Genomic DNA, 24,379 nt, shown 5'->3' with positions numbered 1-24,379 from the left:
CCAATTGTCACCTCCTCCAGGAAGTCTCCCAGGACTGAAGGCTCCTGGCTGGGACCTCCCGGAGTAAATGTCTGCTGCCAAACCTACTGGCTACAGGGATTCTGATCAGTAGGAGCTGGAGGCTACTGAGTGGGGAGGGACTGGACTCAGCGGCTGGACTTGCAGCTGTGTTTACGCACGAGCTCAGCCTCCCCTCCAAAGAGCTCCAAGTTATGGGGTCTTTGGCTCCATTTTCTGCAGTCTGTGGCCTACAGCCTCTCCATGCCTCCTTTACCAGCTACGTGGGAAGCCCGCCCAAGTGCTGGGCACTCCCTCTCCCCCTCATCTGCACCCATGGAGCCCTGAGTTGTCTCACAGCTGGTACCTTTAAAAGCTTTTGTTGCAGAGCAGACGAAAGAGAACAATGGAACAAACCATTTTTTCCCAGTGGCGGTAGTGGTAAAGAACCCGCCTGCCAATACAGGAGATGTAAGAGACGCAGGTTTGATCTCTGGGTTGAGAAAAGCCTCTGGAGCAGGGCACGGCAATCCACTCCAGTATTCTTGCCTGTAGAATCCCATGGACAGAGGAGCCTGGCAGGCTACCGCCCATAGGGGTCGCAAAGAGTCGGCCACAACTGAGCAACTACGCAGGCATGATCTCGGAAACGTGCTTTCCGGGAAGCTACTGCTTTTCTAAGAAGCTGCGGCGGTGCGGGGCGGGGCGTGGGAGGGAGGAGAAAGGAAATAGCAGTGCCAAGTCCACTTGCTGATCTGGCCTAGTTAGAGCTGAGAGTCGGAGAGGAGAGAGCGCGGCTTCCTCCAAAAGGTGAGGGGGTGCCAGACTGGGGACCCGAGTGGGACTGCTGACCCACCAACACGTGGAGGTACCTTTGAACAGGCTCGGGGTGGGGGCAGTTGGGCAGGAAGTGGGGGCGCGGAGGGGACCTAGATGCTCCTTTCTCCAGACCCAGCAATCCCTGGGGTGGCCCAGCCTACACCCCACTGTCACCTTCCAGCGGACCCCCATCCCCCCAAGGTCAGCTCCAGGCAAGTGGCACTTGTCTCTTGTCTGGGCGACCCCTCCAGAAGGGTTGGGGAGGGGCCTCAGTCTCTGCGGGAGGAGCCGGGGGACCTTGGGGGAGTCAGAGTGTGTGGGAAGGAAGATGACAGGTGTCCCCCTACAGGGGTGAACTCTGATACCTTGAGAAGATGACAGACGTGAAAAACGGGATAATCTTCTTCATGGTGAGAGACAAGTCCACCCCTCAAAACCAGCCGGACCTGACCAGGCCCAGCCAACAGCTACCGGCACGAGAGCAAGACCCTGGTTGTTTCCAGAACAGATGAAGTCTCCAGGGACCTGGGGGTGAGGGCGGAGGGACTGCTTCCCTTGGACTGAGACCCCAGCACATCCCCAGCGACAGACCAGGAGGTTCAGGGGACCTGAGGGACCCCTCGGCCCCCACCCCCTGCTGGGAGCCTGGGTCTGGCTTGAGGAGCGAGAGTGCCCCCCTCGCCCCAGACCCTAGAGCCCATGCCTGGCTCACCCAGAAGGGCTCCCCCCCGGCAGTCCTGTCCCAGGTGCCCCCCACCCTGTGGGCAGTTGTTTCCTCCCACCAGTCCAGGAGGCAGAGGGTGCCGTCTCCATGAGGGCCAAGTCACTGCCCTGAAATTACCGGATTGTTACTGCAGAGGGAGGGGCAAGGCCGGCATCTACCTTAGAGCTTATTCTTTCTGCTCAGCTGGGGGTGGAGGGGCAGGGATGGGGCCATCTCGTTGAGCGGCCCTGTCTTTTCTCTGGTTCCTGCACCTTCTCCCATCAGTCTGGAACCCCGAGCCCCACAATCCCCTCACTGTCTCCATCCTGTGGGGTCACCCTGGTGTCACTCAGGTCACCTGACCTCATTCCCCCCTTATAGGCAAAAGGTTCTACGTCTGTGGGTTTGATGGCCATAGGGCCTGCGGTGTGGCCTGCTGCGCTAGTAGTGCTCGCTGGGATAGCCCTTTACGCCTGGAAGAGGAACACTGAAAGACCGTGCCCTCAGAAGTCCTAGGTTGAGCGCAGGTAGGGATGGGGAGTGTGTGAGTAAGAGGGAGGTCTGAGTGTGGTTTGGGGGAGGCACAGGTGCGGCGGGGAGAAGGTGGTGGGACTCCCTCCATTGGCCTGTAGCCCTAGTGGCCCCACCCAACTGGCCACCTTTGTCCTCCTGTGGTCAGTTCTGGGCCCTGCCTGACCCCACCTGCTTCTCTTGCAGGTAAAAATGAACAAGAACCCTAAAATGTATTGAAAGGAATTCTCTCCCAGCTCCCTGCAGACTGGAGAGTCCACCTTCCTGGGGTTAGGAATTCTTTGAAGCAACATTTTATCTTTGGGGTTTGAGCAAAATCAACTTGTGGGTAAAAAAATGAATTCATCGAATGTGCCTGACTCTGTTACAGAACTGGTCTCTGAATCCCAGGATTCAGGGTCCTTGGAGGCCCAGCTCTAACCTGAGCAGCCCTGAGCCATCCCCACCCCAACCAGGCTCCTGGCCCTTCTCCAGGGCTGCCTGGCCCGGGCCACCTCTCAGCCCATGGGGAGCCCTTTGGGGCCTCTGTGCTCTGAAGCCCTGACAAGGAAAAAGCACCCTGCTTTTCCTCTCCTGCGCTCACAGTCACACACCAACAATTCTCACACCAGGTATGTGGGATTTATCACACCTGCCCGTTTTCCGATTTACTGTGGACAACAGCTGAGATTTTTATGACAACTATGCTTTGATTTATTTTACTGACATAGAGTTGATTTGCAATGCTGTGTTAACTCCTGGTGTTGTACAGCAAAGTGATTCACTTATACACACATATATATACTCTTTTTCATATTCTTTCCTGTTATGATTTATTACAGGATATTGAATATAGTTGCCTGTGCTATACAGCAGGACCTTGTTGTTTATCCAGCTTACATATAATAATTTGCATCTGCTAATCCAAAACTCCCACATTTATTATTTTTTCTTTTCTTTTTCTTTTTATCTGCCGGGCCATGTGGCAGCGTGTGGGATCCTAGTTCCCTGAACAGAGATCAATCAAATCTGTGCCCCCTGCAATGGAATCATGAACTCCTAAACACCACAGGGAATTCTCTGTTTGTTTTTTATTTTTCTTTTCTTTTTTAACTGAGATTTAATTCACATGCCATAATATTCACGATTCTTTATTTAAACAAAAAATTTTTGGCCACACAGCTTGCAGGATTTCAGTTCCCCCACCAGGGATGGAATTCCCCTCCTGCCACCACACCGCTGCAGGGCTGTAAAAGCCCTGAATCCTAACCACTAGCTGCTGCTGCTGCTAAGTCGCTTCAGTCGTGTCCGACTCTGTGCGACCCCATAGAGGGAAGCCCACCAGGCTCCCCCGTCCCCAGGATTCTCTGGGCAAGAACACTGGAGTGGGTTGCCATTTCCTTCTCCAATGCATGAAAGTGAAAAGTGAAAGGGAAGTCGCTCAGTCATGTCCGATTCTTAGCGACCCCATGGACTGCAGCCTACCAGGCTCTTCCATCCATGGGATTTTCCAGGCAAGAGTACTGGAGTGGGGGTGCCATTGCCTTCTCCGCCTAACCACTAGACCAACAGGGAATTCCCAGTATTCACCATTTTAGAGTATACAGCTTTGTGGCTTTTATTAATAGTATATTTACAACCGTCACCATTATCTAATTACAGAATGCCGTCATAACCCCCAAAGAAACCCAGTCCCCTTTCAGCGGTCACTCCTCGTTTTCCCCCCAGATCTCTCAGCCCCCGCCATTACTAGTCTACTTTCTGTGTCTATGGATTTGCCTTTTCTCTGCGTTTCACATAAATGGAACACGCAGTATTTGTCATTTACTGTCTGGCTTCTTTCACCCAGCGGTGAGGTCTCCCAGGTTCGTCCATGGTGTACAGCTATCTGTATTTGGTCCCTTAATATGGTGGCTCAGACAGTAAAGAATCTGCACGAAATGCGGGAGACCCGGGTTCCATCCCTGGGTTGGGAAGATCCCCTGGAGAGGGAAATGGCAACCCACTCCAGTATTGTTGCCTGGAGAATTCCATAGACAGAGGAGCCCGGCAGACTATAAGTCCACAGGGTCACAAAGAGTCGGACACCCCTGAAGCGACTTAGCACAGACACAGCACATGGCTGAGTAATGCTGCTTTGAGGGATAGCCAGCATTTATTTATCCACATATCAGCGGATGGACATCTGAGTCACGTCATATTTGTTTCACTGTTATAAATACGTCAAAAAGCCTGAGGCTAAATCCGGGTCACCTCGGTAGGCCAAAGAGTGAAACTGGCCATGGAACAACTATGTCGGAGGATAAACAGGAAGTCTAGTTATTCAGTAATGGGGTGGGGGGAACGGGAGACCAGAGAACCCAAACAGCCCTTCTGTGTACACGACTGCTGTGCTTGTCCCAGGGGAGGTCCCATGGGGGTCCCATGCTGTCCCAGGGAGAGCAGACCCACGTTTCCCACCCGTGGACACTCTGCAGCTGATGCTCCTAGTGGCAAGGAAGGGGCGCCTGGGGGTGCCATCTGAGCCAGCCGACTTCGGGGGCCCACCCGGGTCCTTTGAGGCCTGGGCACCGGCTCTAACTTGTCTTCTGCAGGGGTTGGGGGAGGGTGGTGATGCATCCAGGAAGGATCTCTGATGACCCGGCAGATGGCTGGCTATCTGAAGAACACAGGTGATATCCTTCACTCCAAAGTCCTCCAACATCAAGCTCAATGCCAATTGCAGGCCCCTCTTCCGTCTCCTTCCTCTTTCTTTCCTCCCTCCCTTCTTTCTTCCTTTTACAACACTTACTTTTTACAAAAGCAATGTCCTTGAAGTACAGTTGACACAGAATAAAATTTTCCCTTTGGAAATACACATTAGTCACTATTAGACATGTATTTGTTGAATAAATAAATCCCAGGGGATTTCCCTGGTGGTTCAGTGCTTAAGATTCCCAGCTTCTACTGCAGGGAACATGGACTTGATCTGTGGTCAGGGAATTAAGATCCCACAAGCCGAAAAAAACTATTTATTAGGGATAATGAGAAATTCAACTTTCAATCAATTAAAATTATATTAAAAAATAAAATTATAGACAGGTCCCTAAGCATTATCAGGGTTTTGAAATAATTTGGCAATATATTTTAAAAATAAATAAATTGCAAAACATGAGAGAATCGTGCGGAAAGGGAGAAATTATCAAACCATTAGAAACAAGTCAAAGCAAATGCTGTGAATTGAATTGTGTCCCCACTCTCCACACGAAGAAGTTCAAGTCCTAATCCCCAGTGCTTGTGAATGTGACCTCGTTTAGAAATAAGAACTTTGCCATTAAGTCCTTAAGATGATCGTGTTAAGATGAAGTTGCTAGTTCAGTTCAGTTCAGTCGCTCAGTCGTGTTCGACTCTTTGCGACCCCATGAATTGTAGCGCGCCAGGCCTCCCTGTTCATCACCATCTCCCAGAGTTCACTCAGGCTCACGTCCATCGAGTCCATGATGCCATCCAGCCATCTCATCCTCAGTCGTCCCCTTCTCCTCCTGCCCCCAATCCCTCTCAGCATCAGAGTCTTTTCCACTGAGTCAACTCTTCTCATGAGGTGGCCAAAGTACTGGAGCTTCAGCTTTAGCATCATTCCTTCCAAAGAAATCCCAAGGTTGATCTCCTTCAGAATGGACTGGTTGGATCTCCTTGCAGTCCAAGGGACTCTCAAGAGACTTCTCCAACACCACAGTTCAAAAGCATCAATTCTTCAGGGCTCAGCATTCTTCACAGTCCAACTCTCACATCCATACGTGACCACAGGAAAAAACCATAGCCTTGACTAGACAGACCTTAGTCGGCAAAGTAATGTCTCTGCTTTTGAATATGCTATCTAGGTTGGTCATAACTTTTCTTCCAAGAAGTAAGCATCTTTTAATTTCATGGCTGCAGTCACCATTTGCAGTGATTTTGGAGCCCCCCAAAATAAAGTCTGACACTGTTTCCACTGTTTCCCCGTCTATTTCCCATGAAGTGATGGAACCAGATGCCATGATCTTCGTTTTCTGAATGTTGAGCTTTAAGCCAACTTTTTCGCTCTCGTCTTTCACTTTCATCAAGAGGCTTTTTAGCTCTTCTTCACTTTCTGCCATAAGGGTGGTGTCATCTGCATATCTGAGGTTATTGCTATTTCTCCCGGCAATCTTGATTCCAGCTTGTGTTTCTTCCAGTCCAGCGTTTCTCATGATGTACTCTGCATATAAGTTAAATAAGCAGGGTGACAATATACAGCCTTGACGTACTCCTTTTCCTGTTTGGAACCAGTCTGTTGTTCCATGCCCAGTTCTAACTGTTGCTTCCTGACCTGCATACAGATTTCTCAAGAGGCTGGTTAGGTGGTCTGGTATTCCCATCTCTTTCAGAATTTTCCCCAGTTTATTGTGATCCACACAGTCAAAGGCTTTGGCATAGTCAATAAAGTAGAAATAGATGTTTTTCTGGAACTCTCTTGCTTTTTCCATGATCCAGTGGATGTTGGTAATTTGATCTCTGGTTCCTCTGCCTTTTCTAAAACCAGCTTGAACATCAGGGAGTTCACGGTTCACGTATTGCTGAAGCCTGGCTTGGAGAATTTTGAGCATTAGTTTACTAGCATGTGAGATGTGTGCAATTGTGAGGTAGTTTGAGCATTCTTTTGCATTTCCTTTCTTTGGAATTGGAATGAAAACGGACCTTTTCCAGTCCTGTGGCTACTGCTGTGTTTTCCAAATTTGCTGGCATATTGAGTGCAGCACTTTCACAGCATCATCTTTCAGGATTTGAAAGAACTCAACTGGAATTCCATCACTTCCACTAGCTTTGTTCGTAGTGATGCTTTCTAAGGCCCACTTGACTTCACTTTCCAAGATGTCTGGCTCTAGATTAGTGATCACATCATCATGATTATCCGGGTCGTGAAGATCTTTTTTGGTACAGTTCTGTGTATTCTTTTTTTTGTGTGTGTGTATTCTTGCCACCTCTTCTTAATATCTTCTGCTTCTGTTAGGTCCAGACCATTTCTGTCCTTTATCGAGCCCATCTTTGCATGAAATGTTCCCTTGGTATCTCTAATTTTCTTGAAGACATCTCTAGTCTTTCCCATTGTTGTTTTCCTCTATTTCTTTGCATTGATCGCTGAAGCAGGCTTTCTTATCTCTTCCTGCTATTGTTTGGAAATCTGTATTCAGATGCTTATATCTTTCCTTTTCTCCTTTGCTTTTCGCCTCTCTTCTTTTCACAGCTATTTGTAAGGCCTCCCCAGACAGCCATTTTGCTAGGGTGGACCCAATTCAAACGACAGGTGTCCTTATGAAGAGAGGAGGTACAGACACAGAAATGTACACAGGAGGACGCTCTGTGACGGTGACAGCAGAGATTGGGGTGACATGTCTAGAAGCCAAGGAGGGAGGCCTGGAACAGACTCTCTCCCAGCCCTGAGATGGTCAATGGCACCACATACTCCAAGGACTCACGTTTGAGCATACTTAGGGAGACAGTGAAGGACGGGGAGCCTGGCGTGCTGCAGTCCATGGGGTTGCAAAGAGTTGGACATGACTGAGCAACTGAACAACAACTCAGCCCTCAGAAGGAACCCACCCTGTCCACACCTTGATCTCAAATTTCTGGCTTCCAGAACTGTCAGATGAGAAGTTTCTGTTGTTTCAGCCACTCCATTTGTGATACTTTGTTCAGTACCACTGACACACTAATACTAATATGGGAAGAACTTGCTTTGGATTATTTTATTTATTTTAATAAACTTTATTGATTGATCTATTTTTGGTTGTGCTGGGTCTTTGTTGTTGCATCCAGGCTTTCTCTAGTTGGGGTGAGAGGGGTCCACTTTTCATTGTGGTGCGAGGGCTTCTCGTTGTGGTAGCTTCTCTTGTTGTGGAGCGCAGGTTCCAGGCATGTGGGCTTCAGTAGTTGCAGCATGTAGGTGCTAGGGTGCTCGGGCTTCAGTAATCGTGGTACACGGGCTTTAGTTGCACAGGGCATGTGAAATCTTCCTGGACCAGGGGTCAAACCCATGTCCCTTGCATTGGCAGGCGGTTCTTAGCCACTATACCCCCAGGGAAGGCCAGGATGATTTTTTTTAAAACAAGAAACTCAAACTGAAAAAGACCATTACATTTAGCTGCATATGGAATTCCCTGGTGGTGTAGTAGTTGCACCGCTTGCACTGTCAAGGGCCCTGGTTTGATTCCTGGTTGGGGACCAAGATCTCACAAGTGGGTAGGCGTGGCCAATAAATAAATAAATATTCAGATGTGTGGATGCATACACCAATTTTCCCAACCACCTCCCCCACCAGATGTGAATGATAATGTTTCTGTCAAACGTGGAATGCTAGGGTTAACTGAATTCAGTAAGGTTTCTTAAATCAGTAAGGAAAAGATGAACAAGTTCATAGAAAAATGAATAGTGTAGCAGGTCTCAAAGTGGTGGCCTCTAGGGGTTCCCAAAGCCCTTTCAGGAGGCCCATGAATATTTCATAGTATTAATAATACTGAGGCAACTGTGGCCTTTTTCACTGTAATGAGCTTGCACCAATGATGCGAAAGCAATGATGGTTCTTAGTGTGAATCAAGGCAGTGACACCAAACTGACAGAATTTGTTGCCACTAATAAAATTCTAAGGCTTTTAGCAAAAAGTACAATTTTGGAGATTGTATCTGCCACCTTTAGCTTCACAACTTCCCAATATTGCCAGACAGTTGCAATATTCATGAATGTTATACATTTTTTTTTCATATTGTATAATAAGATGTGTCAACAGTCGCAAGATCTAGTCAGTGAACAAATATGTTTGGAAAGACCAACACATGATTTACAAAATCACATGTGAATAAAAGATCCTTTCAAAGTGCAAGATAGATCCGTGGGTTCTCATGTAATAGAACAGAAAAAACACGCTGATATCATCTGAGATTCCATGTTGCAGCTAACCATCAAAAAACCACCACATTCTGAGTGTCGGTGTAGTATCAAAGAAGAATAGCCACAATTATCTGAAAAGGCTCTAAAAAGACTACTTTCTTTTCCAATTTTTTTTTAATCTGAGGCTGAATTTTCTTCATGCACTTCAGTCAAATCAATATATTCTTATAGAGTGAAGGCAGACACAGATATGAGAAGCCAGCAGTCTTTTCTCAAATGTGATATTAAACAGACTGTTTTTGGGGCCATGCCACAAATCATGTGGAGTCTTATTTCCCCAACCAAGGGTAGAACCGATGCCCCCTTCAGTGGGAGTCCTGAGTCTTAACCACTTGACTGCCAAGGAAGTCCCCAAATAGATTTTTTTAAAATGTAGCACACTGCCATTCTTCTCACTCGTTTTTGGTTTGAAAAAATAGTCAGTGAATTTATCATTGCTATTTTATATTTTCAGATTAACTTTGATATTGGAAATATTGCTAGATGAAACCTATAAAAACAAAAGCTCTTTGAGCTGCTCAATAATTTAAAGAGTATAATCACTCTTTAAAAGGATTCTGAGACCAAAATTTCTGAGAACCAGAGGACTAAGAAATATAAATGTTGGAACCCATGGCCCACAAAATGCTATTCTGTGAATTCTCACAATATCTCCCTGAGGTGGGTGATATTATTATACCCATTTACTAGATGAGAAAATTGAGACACAGAAAGGGGAAGCAATTGCTTGTCACACAGCTAGCTACCGCCAGAGCTGGGATTTGAATCCAGGCATCTGACTCCAAGCTCGTGCATTTCCTTAGGGACAATCTGGCAATAAGTTCTAAAAGCCCTTAAAGATATTTGCCTTCTTTAACTATTTCATTTTGAAATTTTATGAAAGGGGACAATCAGACATAATCAAATTTGTATACAAAGATATTTATAACATAATAAAATTAGAAACAACCAGTAGTCAGTGGATTCAGTTCAGTTCAGTTCAGTTCAGTCACTCAGTCGTGTCCAACTCCTTGCGACCCCATGAACCGCAGCACGCCAGGCCTCCCTGTCCATCACCAGCTCCCAGAGTCCATCCAAACTCATGTCCATCGAGCCGATGATGCCATCCAACCATCTCACCCTCTGTCGTCCCCTTCTCCTCCTGCCCCCAATCCCTCCCAGCATCAGGGACTTTTCCAATGAGTCAGCTCTTTGCATCAGGTGGCCAAAGTATTGGAGTTTCAGCCTCAACATCGGTCTTTCCAGTGAATACCCAGAACTGATCTCCTTTAGGATGGACTGGTCGGTTGTCATTGCAGTCCAAGAGACTCTCAAGAGTCTTCTCCAACACCACAGTTCAAAAGCATCAATTCTTCGGCGCTCAGCTTTCTTCACAGTCCAACTCTCACATCCTTACATGACCACTGGAAAAACCATAGCCTTGACTAGACGGATCTTTGTTGGCAAAGTAATGTTTCTGCTTTTTAATGTGCTGTCTAGGTTGGTCATAACTTTCCTTCCAAGGAGTAAGCGTCTTTTAATTTCATGGCTGCAATCACCATCTGCAGTGATTTTGGAGCCCAGAAAAATAAAGTCAGCCACTATTTCCACTGTTTCCCCATCTATTTCCCATGAAGTGATGGGACCGGATGCCATGATCTTCGTTTTCTGAATGTTGAGCTTTAAGCCAACTTTTTCACTCTCCTCTTTCACTTTCAAGAGGCTCTTTAGTTCTTCTCCACTTTCTGCCATAAGGGTGGTGTCATCTGCATATCTGAGGTTATTGATATTTCTCCCAGCAATCTTGATTCCAGCTTGTGTTTCTTCCAGCCCAGCGTTTCTCATGATGTACTCTGCATATAAGTTAAATAAGTCAGTGGACTATTAATAGATAATGGAAAATAAACTTACTAAGGGTTTTGAATGAACCTAGAAAATACCCAGGAAATGACATGACCCCTGGAGAAAGGATTGGAGGGTTTTGGAAGTCTGGCTGCTGAACCTGAACCAACGGTGGGGTTAGGAATCTGCAAATGGGGAGGCAGGGGCGAGGAGGAAGCTGGGAGTCTTTGGGAGGCAGACACAGGTTCTGCTGATGTTTGGACTTGAGGAGGATACAGGAGAATGTGGGTGAGCTGAAGGACACAGGATGGAGAAGATGCAGGAGACTTGGGAAATGCCTGACATCCCGGGCAGGCAGGCCCCTAAGGGACCTGGACCTGCCCCGCCCAGGGAGCCCAGGAGCAGCCTTAGAGGAAGAGGAGGGAGGCGGAGGGCAGGGGTGTCAGGGGAGTGGCATTTTCTAGAGGAACAGTGTCTTCATTCTGTCCACGTGAGGACACGCAGCCAGAAGACTGGGGGCTCCAGCCGGGCGAAGGGCCGTGATGGGGGCGGCGAGTGGAGGACTGGGAAGGGTTGAGGCGAACAGAGGACGCAGGCGCGGTGCGGGAGGGGAGCAGGGGCGTCATTGCACCTAGGGCGGGTGAGAGGCAGGGCCGGCCTCAGCTCGGAGGATGCTGGACCACTCGGATCGCCACCCGCCAAGTGTCCAGGAGAGCACTCCCAAGGCCTCACAGCTCCCCTCACCAGAGCAATCCCGGTCCCCACCACACAGGGTGGTCAGAGAATAAGTGGGCAGTGACTGTGCGCTGTGAGTGGGGGCTGGACCTATGGGCGATAGATGGACTGAAAGATAAGTACTGGACCTGTGGGGGTTTGGGGGTACCAGTAGCGAGGAAGAGACCAATGGAGAGTGTTGGACCGAGAATCCAGTCAATGCCAAAGATGCTGTGCCCTCAGGGATGCTGGGGGCACAGAGGAATCAGTGGCTTTGATGAACATAAAGGAAGTTCTTTCTGTTCGCTCAGAAGAACGAAGAGGACGATCGAGGCCCTTAAACAAATGCTCAGGCTTCCTCCGCGTCGGGCCGATGTCAAATACTGGGGGAGGTCGCCTGGTCTCAGTTAAACCCACCCTCCAGTCCTGGGAGAGCTCCGCCCAGTACCCGCATGGTCCCGCCCCCGCGCGCCGATTGGTCAGACCGCCAGCTCCGCCCCGCGCGGGGAAGACCCGGAGAAAACCCTCTGGCCCAAGGAACTGGCACCTCACGAATCCTGCTGCGCATGCTCGTTCCTTGACCCCAGCCTGAGGTGACTGCCCAAACCTAGGCGGGGGCCCCCAGACACCGAGGCCGAGGGACCCGCCGCTGCTCGGCCTCCGGAGAGAGAGGGCCCCTCTGCCGTCGCCACCCGGCCGGTGCCCGGTGAGGACGGGCCCCAGCGGATCGGGGAGGGTCTCAGGTCCCTGCCGGGCTCTCCTGGGGGTCCCCAAGGGCTACTGATGCTGGGGTGGGCGGGGTGCTCCCCACCTCTGCCTCCCGGCACTCAGGCTACCTCCTTGTCCTTCATCCGCGATTCAAGCTCCTTTCTCCTCGTTCCGCCTTGCCCCCAACTATCCCGACCCCAGGACTGAGCCCTCACACCCCAAATCAGGGAACCCCACTCTGGGTTGTCTATCCCTGACCGCGTCCGCCCCACCCAGTACCGCCCCCGCCCTGCACCCAGCCCCTGTCCCGTCCCATCCTTGTGGCTCTAGCGATGCTCACAGGGCTGGCGGTTGGTGGTCTGAGATGTTGGGACAGGGGAGGCACTCAGGCGGCTTGGTCAGGAGGGGCGATCATGATGCGAGAGGAGAGAGCTGGGGAGCGGGGGCCATTTGGGATTAGCATAGACAGGTCTAGGGGCAGAATACAGCGGGTAAGGAGTAAAGCTAACTCTAAGACTACCTTTGGTGATTCTAAGCCATGGTGATTAGGGGAAAGGAGATGTCATTACATGAAATCCCCACTTTGGGGAAACCGTTCCCTGTACACTATCAAGTAGCAATTCTTGACCCTTTTTGGATCTTACTGCTGCTTTGAAAATCTCCCTGTGAGGATTGTACCTGATGCCTAAGTGAACCCATCACCTCACCAGCAGCCCCATCACAGCCCTCCAAGAAGCACATGGGACAATGATTATGGAGTGGCCGAAGAACAGTTCAACTATGAACGAGAGATTAGAAACTTCCTAAGCTGAGGACCCATGACATCAGCCATGTTTCACAAAGTATCAGAATAAATAGAGTACTGGTTTAAAAAAAAGGTAGATTCTCAGGGCCCTCTCCAGACGCACTGAGAAAGAAGTCTGGGGTTGGAGGAGTCCAGGATTGGGCATTTTAAACAAGAATTCTGGAAGATTCTTAGGTATCGTGAAGTTGGAAAACCACTGGTCATAGACTTAATTTCCCTTTTCTTAATACATGCGTTTTATTGAGATAGTTTACATGCTGTGAGTTCACTCACAATGTACAATTCAGTGGCTTCTAGTAAATTCACCAAGTTCTACAGCCTTCACCACCATCAGTTTTGGAAACTTTTCATCATCCCAGAAACCCCCATGCTAGTATTCACTCTTCTGGCCCCCATCCCTCCCACCCCTAACCCTAGAAAAGCACAAATTTACCTTCTGTCCCTATGGATTTTTCTACTGTATCAATTTTCTAGAGACTTCAGATCATTTTATAGAAATGGAATGTATGATTTGCGATCTTTGATGACAGGCCTTTTTTTCATTCAGCGAATGTTTCCAAGGCTTATTCATGTGTGGCAGGAATTTGTCAGATAATCAAATAATATTCCATTGTGTGGACACATCACATTCTGTTTATTCATTTACCTGTCGATGGATATTTGGGCTGTTTCACTTTTTGGTGTCTATGAATAATGCTGCTGCAAGCATTCTATGTACAAGTTTTTATGTGGACATCAGTTTCCATTTCTCTTGGAGAAACAACTAGGAGTAGAATTGCTGGGTTATATGGTAATTTTATGTTTAACCTTTTGAGAAATTGCCAGATTGTTTTCCAAACTGGCTGCGCCTATGTACAGCTCCACCAGCAGTGTATCAAGGCTCTATTTTCTTCTCAACCTCACTATCACTTGTTATTGTCCGTTTTTTGCTTTGTTTTATTAGATCCATCCTAATAGTGTGAAATAGTATCTCATGATCCACGTTTCCCTCATGACTAATGATGTTGAACATCTCATGTGCTTACTGGCCACTTGTATATTTTCTTTGGAGAAAGGCCTTTTCAGATTCTTTGCCCATTTTAAAATTGAGTTATTTGTCTTTTCATTACTGAGTTGTAAGTGTTCTTTATAAATTCCAGATGCAGGTCGTTTATCAGATATGTTGTTGTTTTAGTCACTAGGTTGTGTCCGACTCTTTTGCCGCCCCATGGACTATATGCCAGACTCCTCTGTCTACGGGAAATCCCAGGCAAGAATACTGGAGTGGGTTGCTGTTCCCTTCTCCAGGGGATCTTCCCGACCCAGGGATCAAACCCGGGTCTTCTGCATTGGCAGGTGTGTTCCTCACCACTGAACCACCAGGAAAACCCTTTATCAGATACATGATCTGCAAAAATGTTCTCCTATCCTATGGATTGCCTTTTAACTTTCTTGATTGTGAGTCTCTTTGACTCACAAAAGTTTTAAATCTTGATGATGTCCAATTAACATATTTCTTCTTTGGTTGTCTGTACTTTTAGTTCTTTGCCTAATCCAACTCTTTTTTTTAAGAGTTTTATCACTAGCTCTCATGTTTAAGCCTGTGGTCATTTAGAGTTAATTTTTTGGATATGGTACGAGGAAGGGGTGCAACCACCTGGAGTTTCATCCCTGGACCACAAAGGTTTGGGCTAGGCCAGGGATGTGCCCCAGAGCCAATCAGGGGCCTGGGGGCGGGGCTTCCCACCATAACCCTTTCCTGCCCAGAGTGGCTCTGCTAGGGGAGGCACTGACAGCATCTTTTCTGCTGAACCCTGTGTTCCCCCAGGCCCCCGATACCACCATATTGCCCACACTGTGGGGCAGGGTGGGCAGAGCCGGGAAGGGAGGAGCAGGGGTTGGCTCATCCAGAAGCTGGACCAGGGACAGGAGAGATAATAAGACAGCAATCCTAGGGGTGCCAGTGGTCAGGGGACTTGCTACCAGGCAGCATAGACCTGAGGACACCCCCCCTGGAGTCCTCCCTGTCACAGTGGGAGGTTTCTGCTCTCATGTCTAATAGTCAGGGGAACCTGTGGGGGGCAAGACACCCCAACCACACATTGATCTTGCACTTCAGGCTCCTGTCATGGGTGATGGGGTCTTGGAAGACTATGAAGTGAGGGGCATGGACCCTTCAAGCCATATGAGTTTGTTGTTCAGTTGCTCAGTCGTGTCCGACAGTTTGTATGGACTGCAAACTCAAAGAAACAGTTCAAAGCCAGGTTGGAAAAGCAGGTCCAGGGGGGCAGGTAAGAGTATGGGCTTCACTGCCCCCTGGGTTCTGGATAGGGTACATGAGATGTCTGCCAAGGTGATAGCCTTGTTTCTGGGCTAAACTGAGAAAGACCCTCACCATCTGCCCACTACCCAGTCACCCCCAACAGACACCCCCACACTGATGCCCCAGGGCCCGGGTCTCCAGGCCAACCCTGCCCCTGTCAGCCATCTTTTCTGCTTCTCCAGACCAGCAGCCAGGGAACCCTCAGTGACCATAGCTCCTCTGGACACCTCCACAGCCTTGTCCCCACTCAGCTGGGGCAGCACCAGCACCAGCTCAGACAGAAGTCGCTGCCCTCGTGGGGCCCTGGCATCTCCTAGCCCTGGGGGCCTGGGCCTCTGGCCTGGGATGGGGACTGGATCTATTTGTGAATCCAGAGTCCAGCCTCCCAGGGCCAGGCTCCCCTCTGGGGCCTGCAGAGTGCCCTGGGGGCCCAGCCCCCGCTCCTGGTGACACAGACAGAGTGTCGGGGTGAAGGGCAGCGGGCCTTCTGGGAGGGTTGGTGACCTGAGCTCACATCCCGCAAGTGCTTTTCCCCAACGCCCGTTGCTCAGGGGTAGCCCAGGCGCAGTGCGGGGCGGGCCCTGGGCCAGCTCGACCGGACCCGCAGCTATGCTCCATGGCCGTGTGCCTCCGTGGTCTCATCTGTAACCTGGGGCGATGAGAACAACTTCCATAACATGGAGTGAAGGTTAAATGGGACAAACCCGTGGAAGCACTCCACCCTGAGCTCAGCACCGGTGGGCCTGGATTCCTAGTAACTCACAGCTGTCAGTACCTTGGTCACCCCAGCAGCCCCTGGAGAGCCCTGTTTCTGGCACATTTTACAGTTGGGGAGTGAGGTTTGGCTGGGGGAGGTGATGGTCCCAAGGCTGCCAAGACAGCAGACATGCCGGCCCGGGTTCTCCAGCTCCATTCAGGTCCTTCCCCAAGGTGGGAGCGGGCGTGGGGGGCACAGGGCAGCCCCACCTGCCCTATCTTCCAGCCCAGATTCCTCTTGAACCCTGGCCCAAGGGCCCCTCCACTGATGGGATTTTTTTTCCCATGTGAGATCTTAGTTCCCCAACCAGGGATCGAACGTATGTCTCCTGCATTAGAAGCCCAGAGTCTTATCCACTGGACTGCCAGGGATGTCCCCGCTGATGGGATTTTGTCTCCTCCCTTAGGACAGAGCCCCTGGACTGCCAGGTTCCTTGCAGGGAGGTGGAGGACAAATCCTACTGAGACCTGAGCGTCCCGCCTGGGGGCCCGGCCGCCCATCCCAGAATGCCCCTGCCCGAGTCCAGCGAGCAGGAGGGCGAGAGTGTAAAGGCCGGCCAGGAGCCCACCCCTGAACCCCCTGAGCCGGGCACAGATGTTGTCCCCGCAGCCCCCCAGAAACCCAGGAAGTTCTCCAAACTGGTCCTGCTGACGGCCTCCAAGGACAGTGCCAAAGTGGAAGGGGCCAAGCGCAAAGGCGTGCACTGCATCATGTCCCTAGGGGTGCCTGGCCCTGCCACCCTCGCCAAAGCCCTCCTGAAGATCCATCCTGAGGCTCAGCGGGCCATCGAGGCCGCCCCCCAGGAGCCTGAACAGAAACGCAGCAAGCTGGACACAGGTGAGGCCTGGGCCCAGCACGCAGTACAGGAGCAGGGCCTTCTTAGGGCCGAAGTCAGGGGGACCGCCAGGCTTGGCTGGCCTGGAGAGGGTGCATGTGCCGTGGGCATTGTGTGTCTGTCTAAACACATCTCGGTGTGAATCTCTGCGTGTCTGTAGGCCTCCATGCACACGTGCATGTATGTGTGTGTGTGTGTCTAAGGTTCTGTCTGTTTACATGTGTATTTGCCTAGAAGGGTAACTTTGTGTGGGTCCTTGTGTGTCTGTGTTCCTGGGCCTATTTCTCTCCTATTTCTGCATTTACATATTCATGTGTCTTTTTCATGAGATGGGGGCATCCCCAGCCACCAGCCTAGAGTTCTCAGGGAACCTAAGGGACCCCTCAGACTCCATCGCCTGCTAGACGGGGCCATCCTCAGGGAGTCAGGGAACCCGGAGCCCGGAGGCCCCTCTGCAGGGGGCCCGGCTCACCTTGAGCCCTTCCGCTGGCCTGTTCCATGTCCACCTGCCTCTGTGGGGGGAGAGGGTCCTTCCTGGTGACCTGTGGGGAGGCAGGGCTCAGAGGAGCAAAGTCACCGCCCTGAGGTCATCAGTCGGTCGCTGCAAAGGATGGGAGTGGGGAGCATCTGGCTCAGAGCCCATTTCTCCAGCTGGGCTGGGTGGGACAGGCCATCCTGGGGCTCCCTCCACACCAGCTGAGACCTCTGCTCACTTCTCAGATCATCCTGGGCTCTGGAGCCAAGTAGGCCTCAACCCATAGGGCGCCTTTGTGAGAATTAGGACAAATTCACCTTCCTCGGACGCAGAGATGGGGCGTGGAACAGGGGCTACACGCAGGCCCCCAGGCGCCCCTGGGCAGGCGCTTGTGGGCACCCTCGGCCTGCCCCTCCACCTTTACCTCCAGACCTGTCCACAGCGCTTCCCGCCCCTGGCCAGGCAGCAGGGGTAGCAGCGGCTTCCTGGTGCTCAGCCCAAAATTAGCCTGAAGTCTTCTGGAAACAACCTCTGTGTCCCCCGGCCAGTGGCCTTTGCGTGCATGTCTGGAGTCAGCAGTTACTTCTCTAAGTCAGCCAACAGCTCCGCACCCCTCCCCTGGCAGCTGGGACCCCCAGGTTTGCCCCCCACCCCTCCACCCCCTGTTCCTTTGACAACAGCCTGACCCATCCCCTTCTCTTCCAGATGAAAAAGAAGACGGAAGCTTAGCAGGCCCTTCTGCCTCCAGCCCCTCGGTGGACGGGGAGGAGTCCACCTCGGCCCGCGTCGAGCCCAGGGGAGCCCCGTAGCCCTGACAACCGAGGGTGCGTCCTGCCCGGGTCAGTGATCTTGGCTGCGCCTTCTACGCGTTCCACTGGGCTTCTCCTGGGGCCCAGCCCCTGACTGGTTTTCACTTTCAGCACTGTAATTTTTTCCCCCCTGATCAAGCATAATTTACTTTTGTAGCAAAAAAAAATTTTTTTAAGAGAATAAAAGATGCTGTACACTAGGTCCCATCATAGATAGGCTTTTACAATTCCATGATTCTGGATCCTTTGAGACCCCAGCTCCAACCACCACCGCCCCCCGTCCCCCTCCCCCCTCACCGTCCCCCTCCCCCCACCCCCCACCCCAGGGCCTCCCTTCTAGCACTTACCTCGCCCTTCCTGGCCTGGACCATCTCAGACCCCGGAGGGCTCTGCAAGGGCCTCCATGCCCCAGGGCCTCACACCCCTGGGCCTCTTCAGCGTGGACATCCAGCCTCTGATCCAGAGATGAGGTGGAGACTCGGAGGCCTCCTCTTTCTGCCGCCTTTGGTCTCCAGCCCAGAACCCCTGGGAAGTGGATCCTGCCTGTCCCTGGCTCTCCCTCCAGAGCCAGTCCACAGGAGGCCTCAGCCCGCTCCTTCCTCCTGGACCCTCAGAAAGGCTGCTTCCTCCAGGGAGCCGCACAGGACTGACAGCCCCCCTGCACAGGGGCCCTAACGTTCATGGCAGCCCCAGGCTCTGCTGAGGAGGACGTGGGCCTGCAGTCTGAGGGGGCACCCCAACAGCAGTGTATGGTGCCCCATTGTGTTTCCTCTGGGTGGTGTGGGGGCCAAGGTAGACTCTTGGGAGCCTGAGCACCCCGCCTCCAGGTCTCTGTAGTGCTGGCCTACTGTTGCCCTCCTTCAACCAGAAGTCGGGGTTCCCTGAGAAAAGGTGTCAGCCTGGAGAAAGAAATGGCAACCCACTCCAGTGTTCTTGTCTGGAGAATTCCATGGACAGAGGAACCTGGCGGGGGACAGTCCGTGGGGTCACGACTGAGCGACTGACTCCTTCAAGATGCTTCAGCCCACATGCTCCTCGTCATTTGGAAACTGCCTTTGAGCAAGGCGAAATGGATTATTTTTTTTTAAGGCAGAGTTTAGAGGACTTCTGTTTTCAAGCAACATTTTCCAAATTTAATCTGTTATCTGTTGACTCCCTCTTGGGAAAAGTGAGTTACGTGGCATCTTCCTTGCCCAACTCTCCATTCTGCTGTTATTTTTACAGCGAGGTTGTCTGTAACATTTACGTTCTGTACCCATAACTTGGAAAGTTCTTTTGTCTGGATTCTATATTTAAATAGATTCCCATCCCCCACCCTGGTTCTCCTTTCCTGAGGTCTGAGTCATCCCCGTGGTGGGCTGGCTCTGAGGGTGCTGGGGGGCTGGGGGGGACCGTTCGATGGTGGAGCAGGCCTGGAGAAGAGGTGGTGGGGAGAGGAGCTGACCCCTGCCCCTCAGCCTGGTCTCCAGGCAGTCCTGGCCTGGACAGGGTCCCAGCGGGCAACCACTCCCTTGAACTGTGCTGTGGCACAATTGACCCCTTCTGGAACTGCCAGGCAAGGCTGGGAGTGGCGCTCGGGGCCCCAGTGAGGGGGCCTGGTTGACTCACTGGTCCCTGGAGGCTGTGTGGGGGAGCAGCAAGGGGGTACCTCCCTCCAGGGGCCCAAGTCGCCCTGCCTGGAAGGTGGTCAGGACTGCGGGGCAGGAAGCCATTGCCGAGCCAGGATGGGAACCTACACGCTGGATGTGGAGGTTTTCTTATTTTTTAAATTTTGAAACATTTGGAAACTCCCATAGAAGTTGTACAAGCATGCAGGGAGCACCACCTAGATTCACCTGCCCTCTCCCTCCTGCTGCTTTCTTCCCCCTTGACTTCTTTCTTTAACACACCCAGACCAACATTGTATATTTTATTCTGTCTTACATTCATTTAAATTCATATTTATTTGGCTGCAGCAGGTCTTGGTTGGGGCACACGGGATCTTCTGTGCCCCACGTGGGATCATTAGCTGTGGCACATGGGATCTAGTTCCCTGACCAAGGATCGAACCCAGGCCGGCTGCATTGGATGTGCAGAGTCTTAACTGCTGGACCACCAGGAAGTCCCACCTTTGGAGAACTTTAATGTCTTCCCAGAGCAGGATACACAGGACCCAGTAGTCAACAGATCACAGCCCAGGCTCCCAGAGCTAGACAGGAAGCACGGAACTTCCTGCGACAAGTCCATGAAAACTGGGGCTAAGGGCTGCCAGAGAAAAGGCCAACAGCTCCTCAGCGTATGACAGGGCCCTGGGGAAGCCCCATGAAGGGAGCTGAAGGGTAAGGACAGCATGCTTGGGAGAGGCGAGACTTGGAGCCAGAGAGAGAAGGACAGGAAGGCCATGGGGCAGGCAGGATGGACAGAGGCTAGTGGCCCAGAGCCCAGGGGCCTAGAGGCCACAGGTAAGTCCAGGTTCATGGAAGGCAGAGGGAGGTGGGGAAGGATTCTCCCAGAGGGGGAACCTAGTCAGTGTGGTTTTACAAAACTCACTGAACACCCAGGAGGAGAACGGATGCGAGGTGCGGTGGGGGCATCCAAAGTGGGAGCTGAGAGAACAGTCAGGAAGCCACCCCACAGACAACTCCCTACCCCCTACCCCAGGGTAGAGGAAAGGGAGGGAGAGGGGAGATGCTGGAAGGGGGATGAAAAGGGCTCAGCGATGGCGGTCTCTTTCAGGAAACTGGGTTTGAGGGAGAGAGGAATGGCCTGCCCAGCCGGTAGCTCAGTGGTAAAGAATCTGCCTGCTAATGCAGGAGACACGGGTTTGAGCCCTGATCCAGGAAGATCCCACATGCCTCAGAGCAACTAAGCCCGTGGGCCACAACTACTGAGCCTGTGCTCTAGAGCTCGGGAGCCACAACTGTTGCCCCCATGATCTGCTATTACTGAAGGCGGAGGACCCTAGAGCAGGTGCTCTGGAGCAAGTGAGTGAAGTGAATTCGCTCAGTCGTGTCCAACTCTTTACCATTCCATGGACTGTAGTAGCCTACCAGGGTCCTCCATCCATGGGATTTTCCAGGCAAGAATACTGGAGTGGGTTGCCATTTCCTTCTCCAGAAGATCTTCCCAACCCAGGGATTGAACCCAGGTCTCCCACATTGTAGGCAGACGCTTTACTGCCTGAGCCACCAGGGAAGTCCTGTCTGGAGCAAGAGAGGCCACCAAAAGTAGAAGCCCCAGCAAAGCAATGAAAAGTAGCCCCCGCCGGCTGCAACTAGAGAAAACCGCTCGCAGTCACAAAGACCCAGCACAACCATAAATAAATAAACAATAAAATTTTTAAAAATACATAGGATGACGGTACACTTTCTTTTTAAAAATAACTTGCATTGGTCTTTCTTTCAAGCTAAAAATAATGTCATTCATCGTCATGAAATAAATAAGAAAATATTAAGAAAAAATATTACAAATATCTCCAATAATTCCATCACCTAGAGATAGGTTTGTAATAAATATTTTTATATTCAGAAAATTGGGGTCATTCAGTTCTTTTTTTTCTTGGACGTTCCCTCTGACTTCTGGGATCTTAATTCCCTCCGGAGAGTCAAACCTGGGCAGCGGCAGTGACACACCGAGTCCTAACAACTGGACACCCAGGGAATTCCCTATTTTTTCTTTTTTTTCTATTTTTTCTTAATATATTACAAAGGTCTTTCCAGCATCCATTTTACAGCGTACCACAACGTCCTGCCACAGGGGTGGTGATCATTCATCCAGCCAGTCCCGCTGGACGTATCCCGGTCGTGTCCAGGTCGGTAATGATCCTCTCAAAAGTGTTGGGTGAGATAGCGGCTCCGCGGGAGGACACCGCTCCCAACATTTCCACCCGGCGCTCAGGCATCCTCGCCGACACCCGGCAACGCCACTGAAAAGAAAATATTGACAACGCCCCCACCACCACCACGCTTCATCTGCCGGCACACCCTCCGCGTGTTTTCCCCTGGGGGCTGCCACCGCTAGGACCGGTCCAGAGATGCCCCCTCCCCCGCCCCGCGTGGCTGATGCTCCGGGCGGACGGGAGGCGGCGCGCCCGGAAGCTGTCCGGCCCAGCGGACCCAGGACGCCCACCCAGGCCCTTTGCAGCCGGGGCACCGGCTCCAAAGTGACTTCTGCTGGGGGCAGGGAGGATCCCTCAGTGGCGATCCGGCAGATCGCTGGCTATCCGAGATCCGCGCTCCCAGTCCTTCTCCGACAGACCTTCTGAACCAAGTCGCAGACCTTCCTCCGCGGTGTCTGATTTCCCCCAGCAGGTACCGCTTCCAAGACACCACGTGACCACTGTTTATTAAGATCTATGGCTTCTCCCCATACCCTCCTGCTCCGTAACTTAGGCTGAAGTACGCGGGGGCAGCGGTTTTTTGCCGATTTCCGCAGGGGAGGCGCTCCGGGCGGACAGCAAGGGGTGCGGGACGCGAAGCCCCGGCAAGGGGCGGAGATGAGGGGACCCCGAACGCCGAGCCGGAGGTCCGGCGGAGCTTAGGCCCAAGAAGGAGGCGCAGGACAGAGAACACGGATGGGAAAGGGGGCAAGAGAAAGCAGGAAGGAGGGGATTCGACCGAGGGTGCGGAAAATGTGGGCAGCCTGGCCCCGCGCGACCTGGCCCCGCACCTGCCCGGAGCGCAGGGACCCGGCGAGGCGCGGAGGAGGGAGGCGGAGGGAGGGGTGTCAGGCGACCGGCATTTTCTAGAGGAGCAGTGCCTTCTTTCTGTCCACGTGAGGACGCGAGGCCAGAAGTCTGGGGGCTCTGGCCGCACGAAGGCGGAGCCGGGTGGAGCGGGCGGAGGGCTGGCAAGTGTCGCGGCGAGCAGAAGGCGCAGCGGGGCAGCGGGGGCGTCGTCGCACCTGCGGCGGGTGAGAGGTAGGGCCGGCTTCAGCTCGGTGGATGCTGGACCACTCGGATCGCCACCGCCAAGTGTCCAGGAGAGCACTCCCAGGCTCCGCAGCTCCCCGCACCGGAGCAACCCCGGTCCCCACAGCACAGAGTGGTCAGAGAATAAGTGGGCAGTGACTGTGAGCTGTGAGTGGGGGCTGGACCGATGGACGATGGCCGGACTCATGGACGAGCATCGGATAGCTGGGCAGGGGGCTGGAGCAGTTCGGAAAAAGATGCTTTCCCCTCATTAAATGCCAAACGGATAGTTTTTTTCTGACGTTTCATTTGGACATAATTTCATGCAGAAAAATTGCAAGAAGTGTACATAGCGTTCCCATATACTTTCACCCAGGTACTCCGAAACTTAGGAATGAAGCAGTCACAGCAGCAATAGTAATATTTAGAAATGAGTGTCCAATAGGAAAATAACTAAATTAGGTAGCCAATCATATGTAAATAGGCTTATAATATTGGGGAGCATTATAATATACAGGTAGGTGGAAAAAGCAAGAATACTTGAAAATAATTGCCATGGAGTGTGTTTGCAATGATGTAAAGTTTAAAATAAAGATCTGTTTTCAAAAAGACTGACAAGAAAGATGACAACTGTAAACTTAAGGGGTCTAAAGCCATCCTGAGAAAGAATGAAGTTGGAGAATTCACTCTCTGATTTCAAAACTTACCACAAAGCAACAGTAATTGTGTCAGGGTGGTGCTGGCACAAGATAGACACATATCATGAATAGAATTGAGAGTCCAGAAATAAATCCTCATATTTACAGTTAATTGTTTTTCAACAGCGAAGCCAAAAGAATTACAGGGAGAAAAGAACAGTCTTTTCAACAAATGGTACAACTAGGATGTTCATACGCAAAAAAAAAAAAAAAAGAAAAAAGAAATCACAGCCCTACTTTGCCTGTGCATACTTAGTCATTAAGTCATGTGCAACTCCTTGCAGTCCCATTGACTGTAGTCTGCCAGGCTCCTCTGTCCATGGGATTTTCCAGGCAAGAATACTGGAGTGGGTTGCCATTTCCTTCTCCAGGGAATCTTCCTGACTCCAGGATCGAACCTGAGTCTCCTGCATTGGCAGCCGGATTCTTCACCACTGAGCCAGCTGGGAAGCCCCGTACTTTGCCCATACACAAAAGATAACTCAAATTGGGTTTAAGTCTCAAATGTAAGAAGTAAACTACCAAACTTTTTAGAATACGTGGGAGTAAATCTTTGTGAACTTGGACTAGGCATTGATTTCTTAGATGTGACATCA

General features: G+C 51.4%; 1 protein-coding gene across 4 annotated transcripts; it reads left to right on the top strand.

The window, feature by feature from the left end:
- Positions 1 to 758: 758 nt before the first annotated feature.
- FLYWCH2 (FLYWCH family member 2) lies at positions 759 to 18,339 on the top strand. 4 transcript variants are annotated; one of them, XM_068968898.1, is made up of 5 exons: positions 759 to 865; positions 1,166 to 1,226; positions 1,901 to 2,046; positions 16,485 to 16,915; positions 18,094 to 18,339. In XM_068968898.1, the coding sequence occupies exons 4-5, from the start codon at positions 16,585 to 16,587 to the stop codon at positions 18,195 to 18,197; spliced, it is 435 nt and encodes a 144-aa protein (XP_068824999.1). In that variant the 5' UTR covers positions 759 to 865; positions 1,166 to 1,226; positions 1,901 to 2,046; positions 16,485 to 16,584; the 3' UTR covers positions 18,198 to 18,339. The 4 variants fall into 4 exon arrangements, with proteins under 4 accessions (XP_068824999.1, XP_068824998.1, XP_068824997.1 ...); XM_068968897.1 differs by having other exon boundaries at positions 765 to 807; XM_068968899.1 differs by lacking the exons at positions 759 to 865; positions 1,166 to 1,226; positions 1,901 to 2,046 and adding exons at positions 12,094 to 12,212; positions 14,194 to 14,354.
- The last annotated feature ends 6,040 nt before the right edge of the window (positions 18,340 to 24,379 follow it).

This window comes from Capricornis sumatraensis, chromosome 3 (assembly GCF_032405125.1).
Source record: "Capricornis sumatraensis isolate serow.1 chromosome 3, serow.2, whole genome shotgun sequence".
NCBI lineage: Eukaryota > Metazoa > Chordata > Mammalia > Artiodactyla > Bovidae > Capricornis > Capricornis sumatraensis.
The sequence above is the reverse complement of the archived record's forward strand: the minus strand, read 5'-3'. Positions and strand labels throughout refer to the sequence as shown.

Bases quoted from the DNA above. Each gene is read 5' to 3' on its own strand.
- FLYWCH2 (XM_068968898.1), top strand. From the start codon at position 16,585: ATGCCCCTGCCCGAGTCCAGCGAGCAGGAGGGCGAGAGTGTAAAGGCC. The intron at 16,916-18,093 runs GTGAGGCCTGGG...CTTCTCTTCCAG, and splicing joins ACGCAGCAAGCTGGACACAG to ATGAAAAAGAAGACGGAAGC.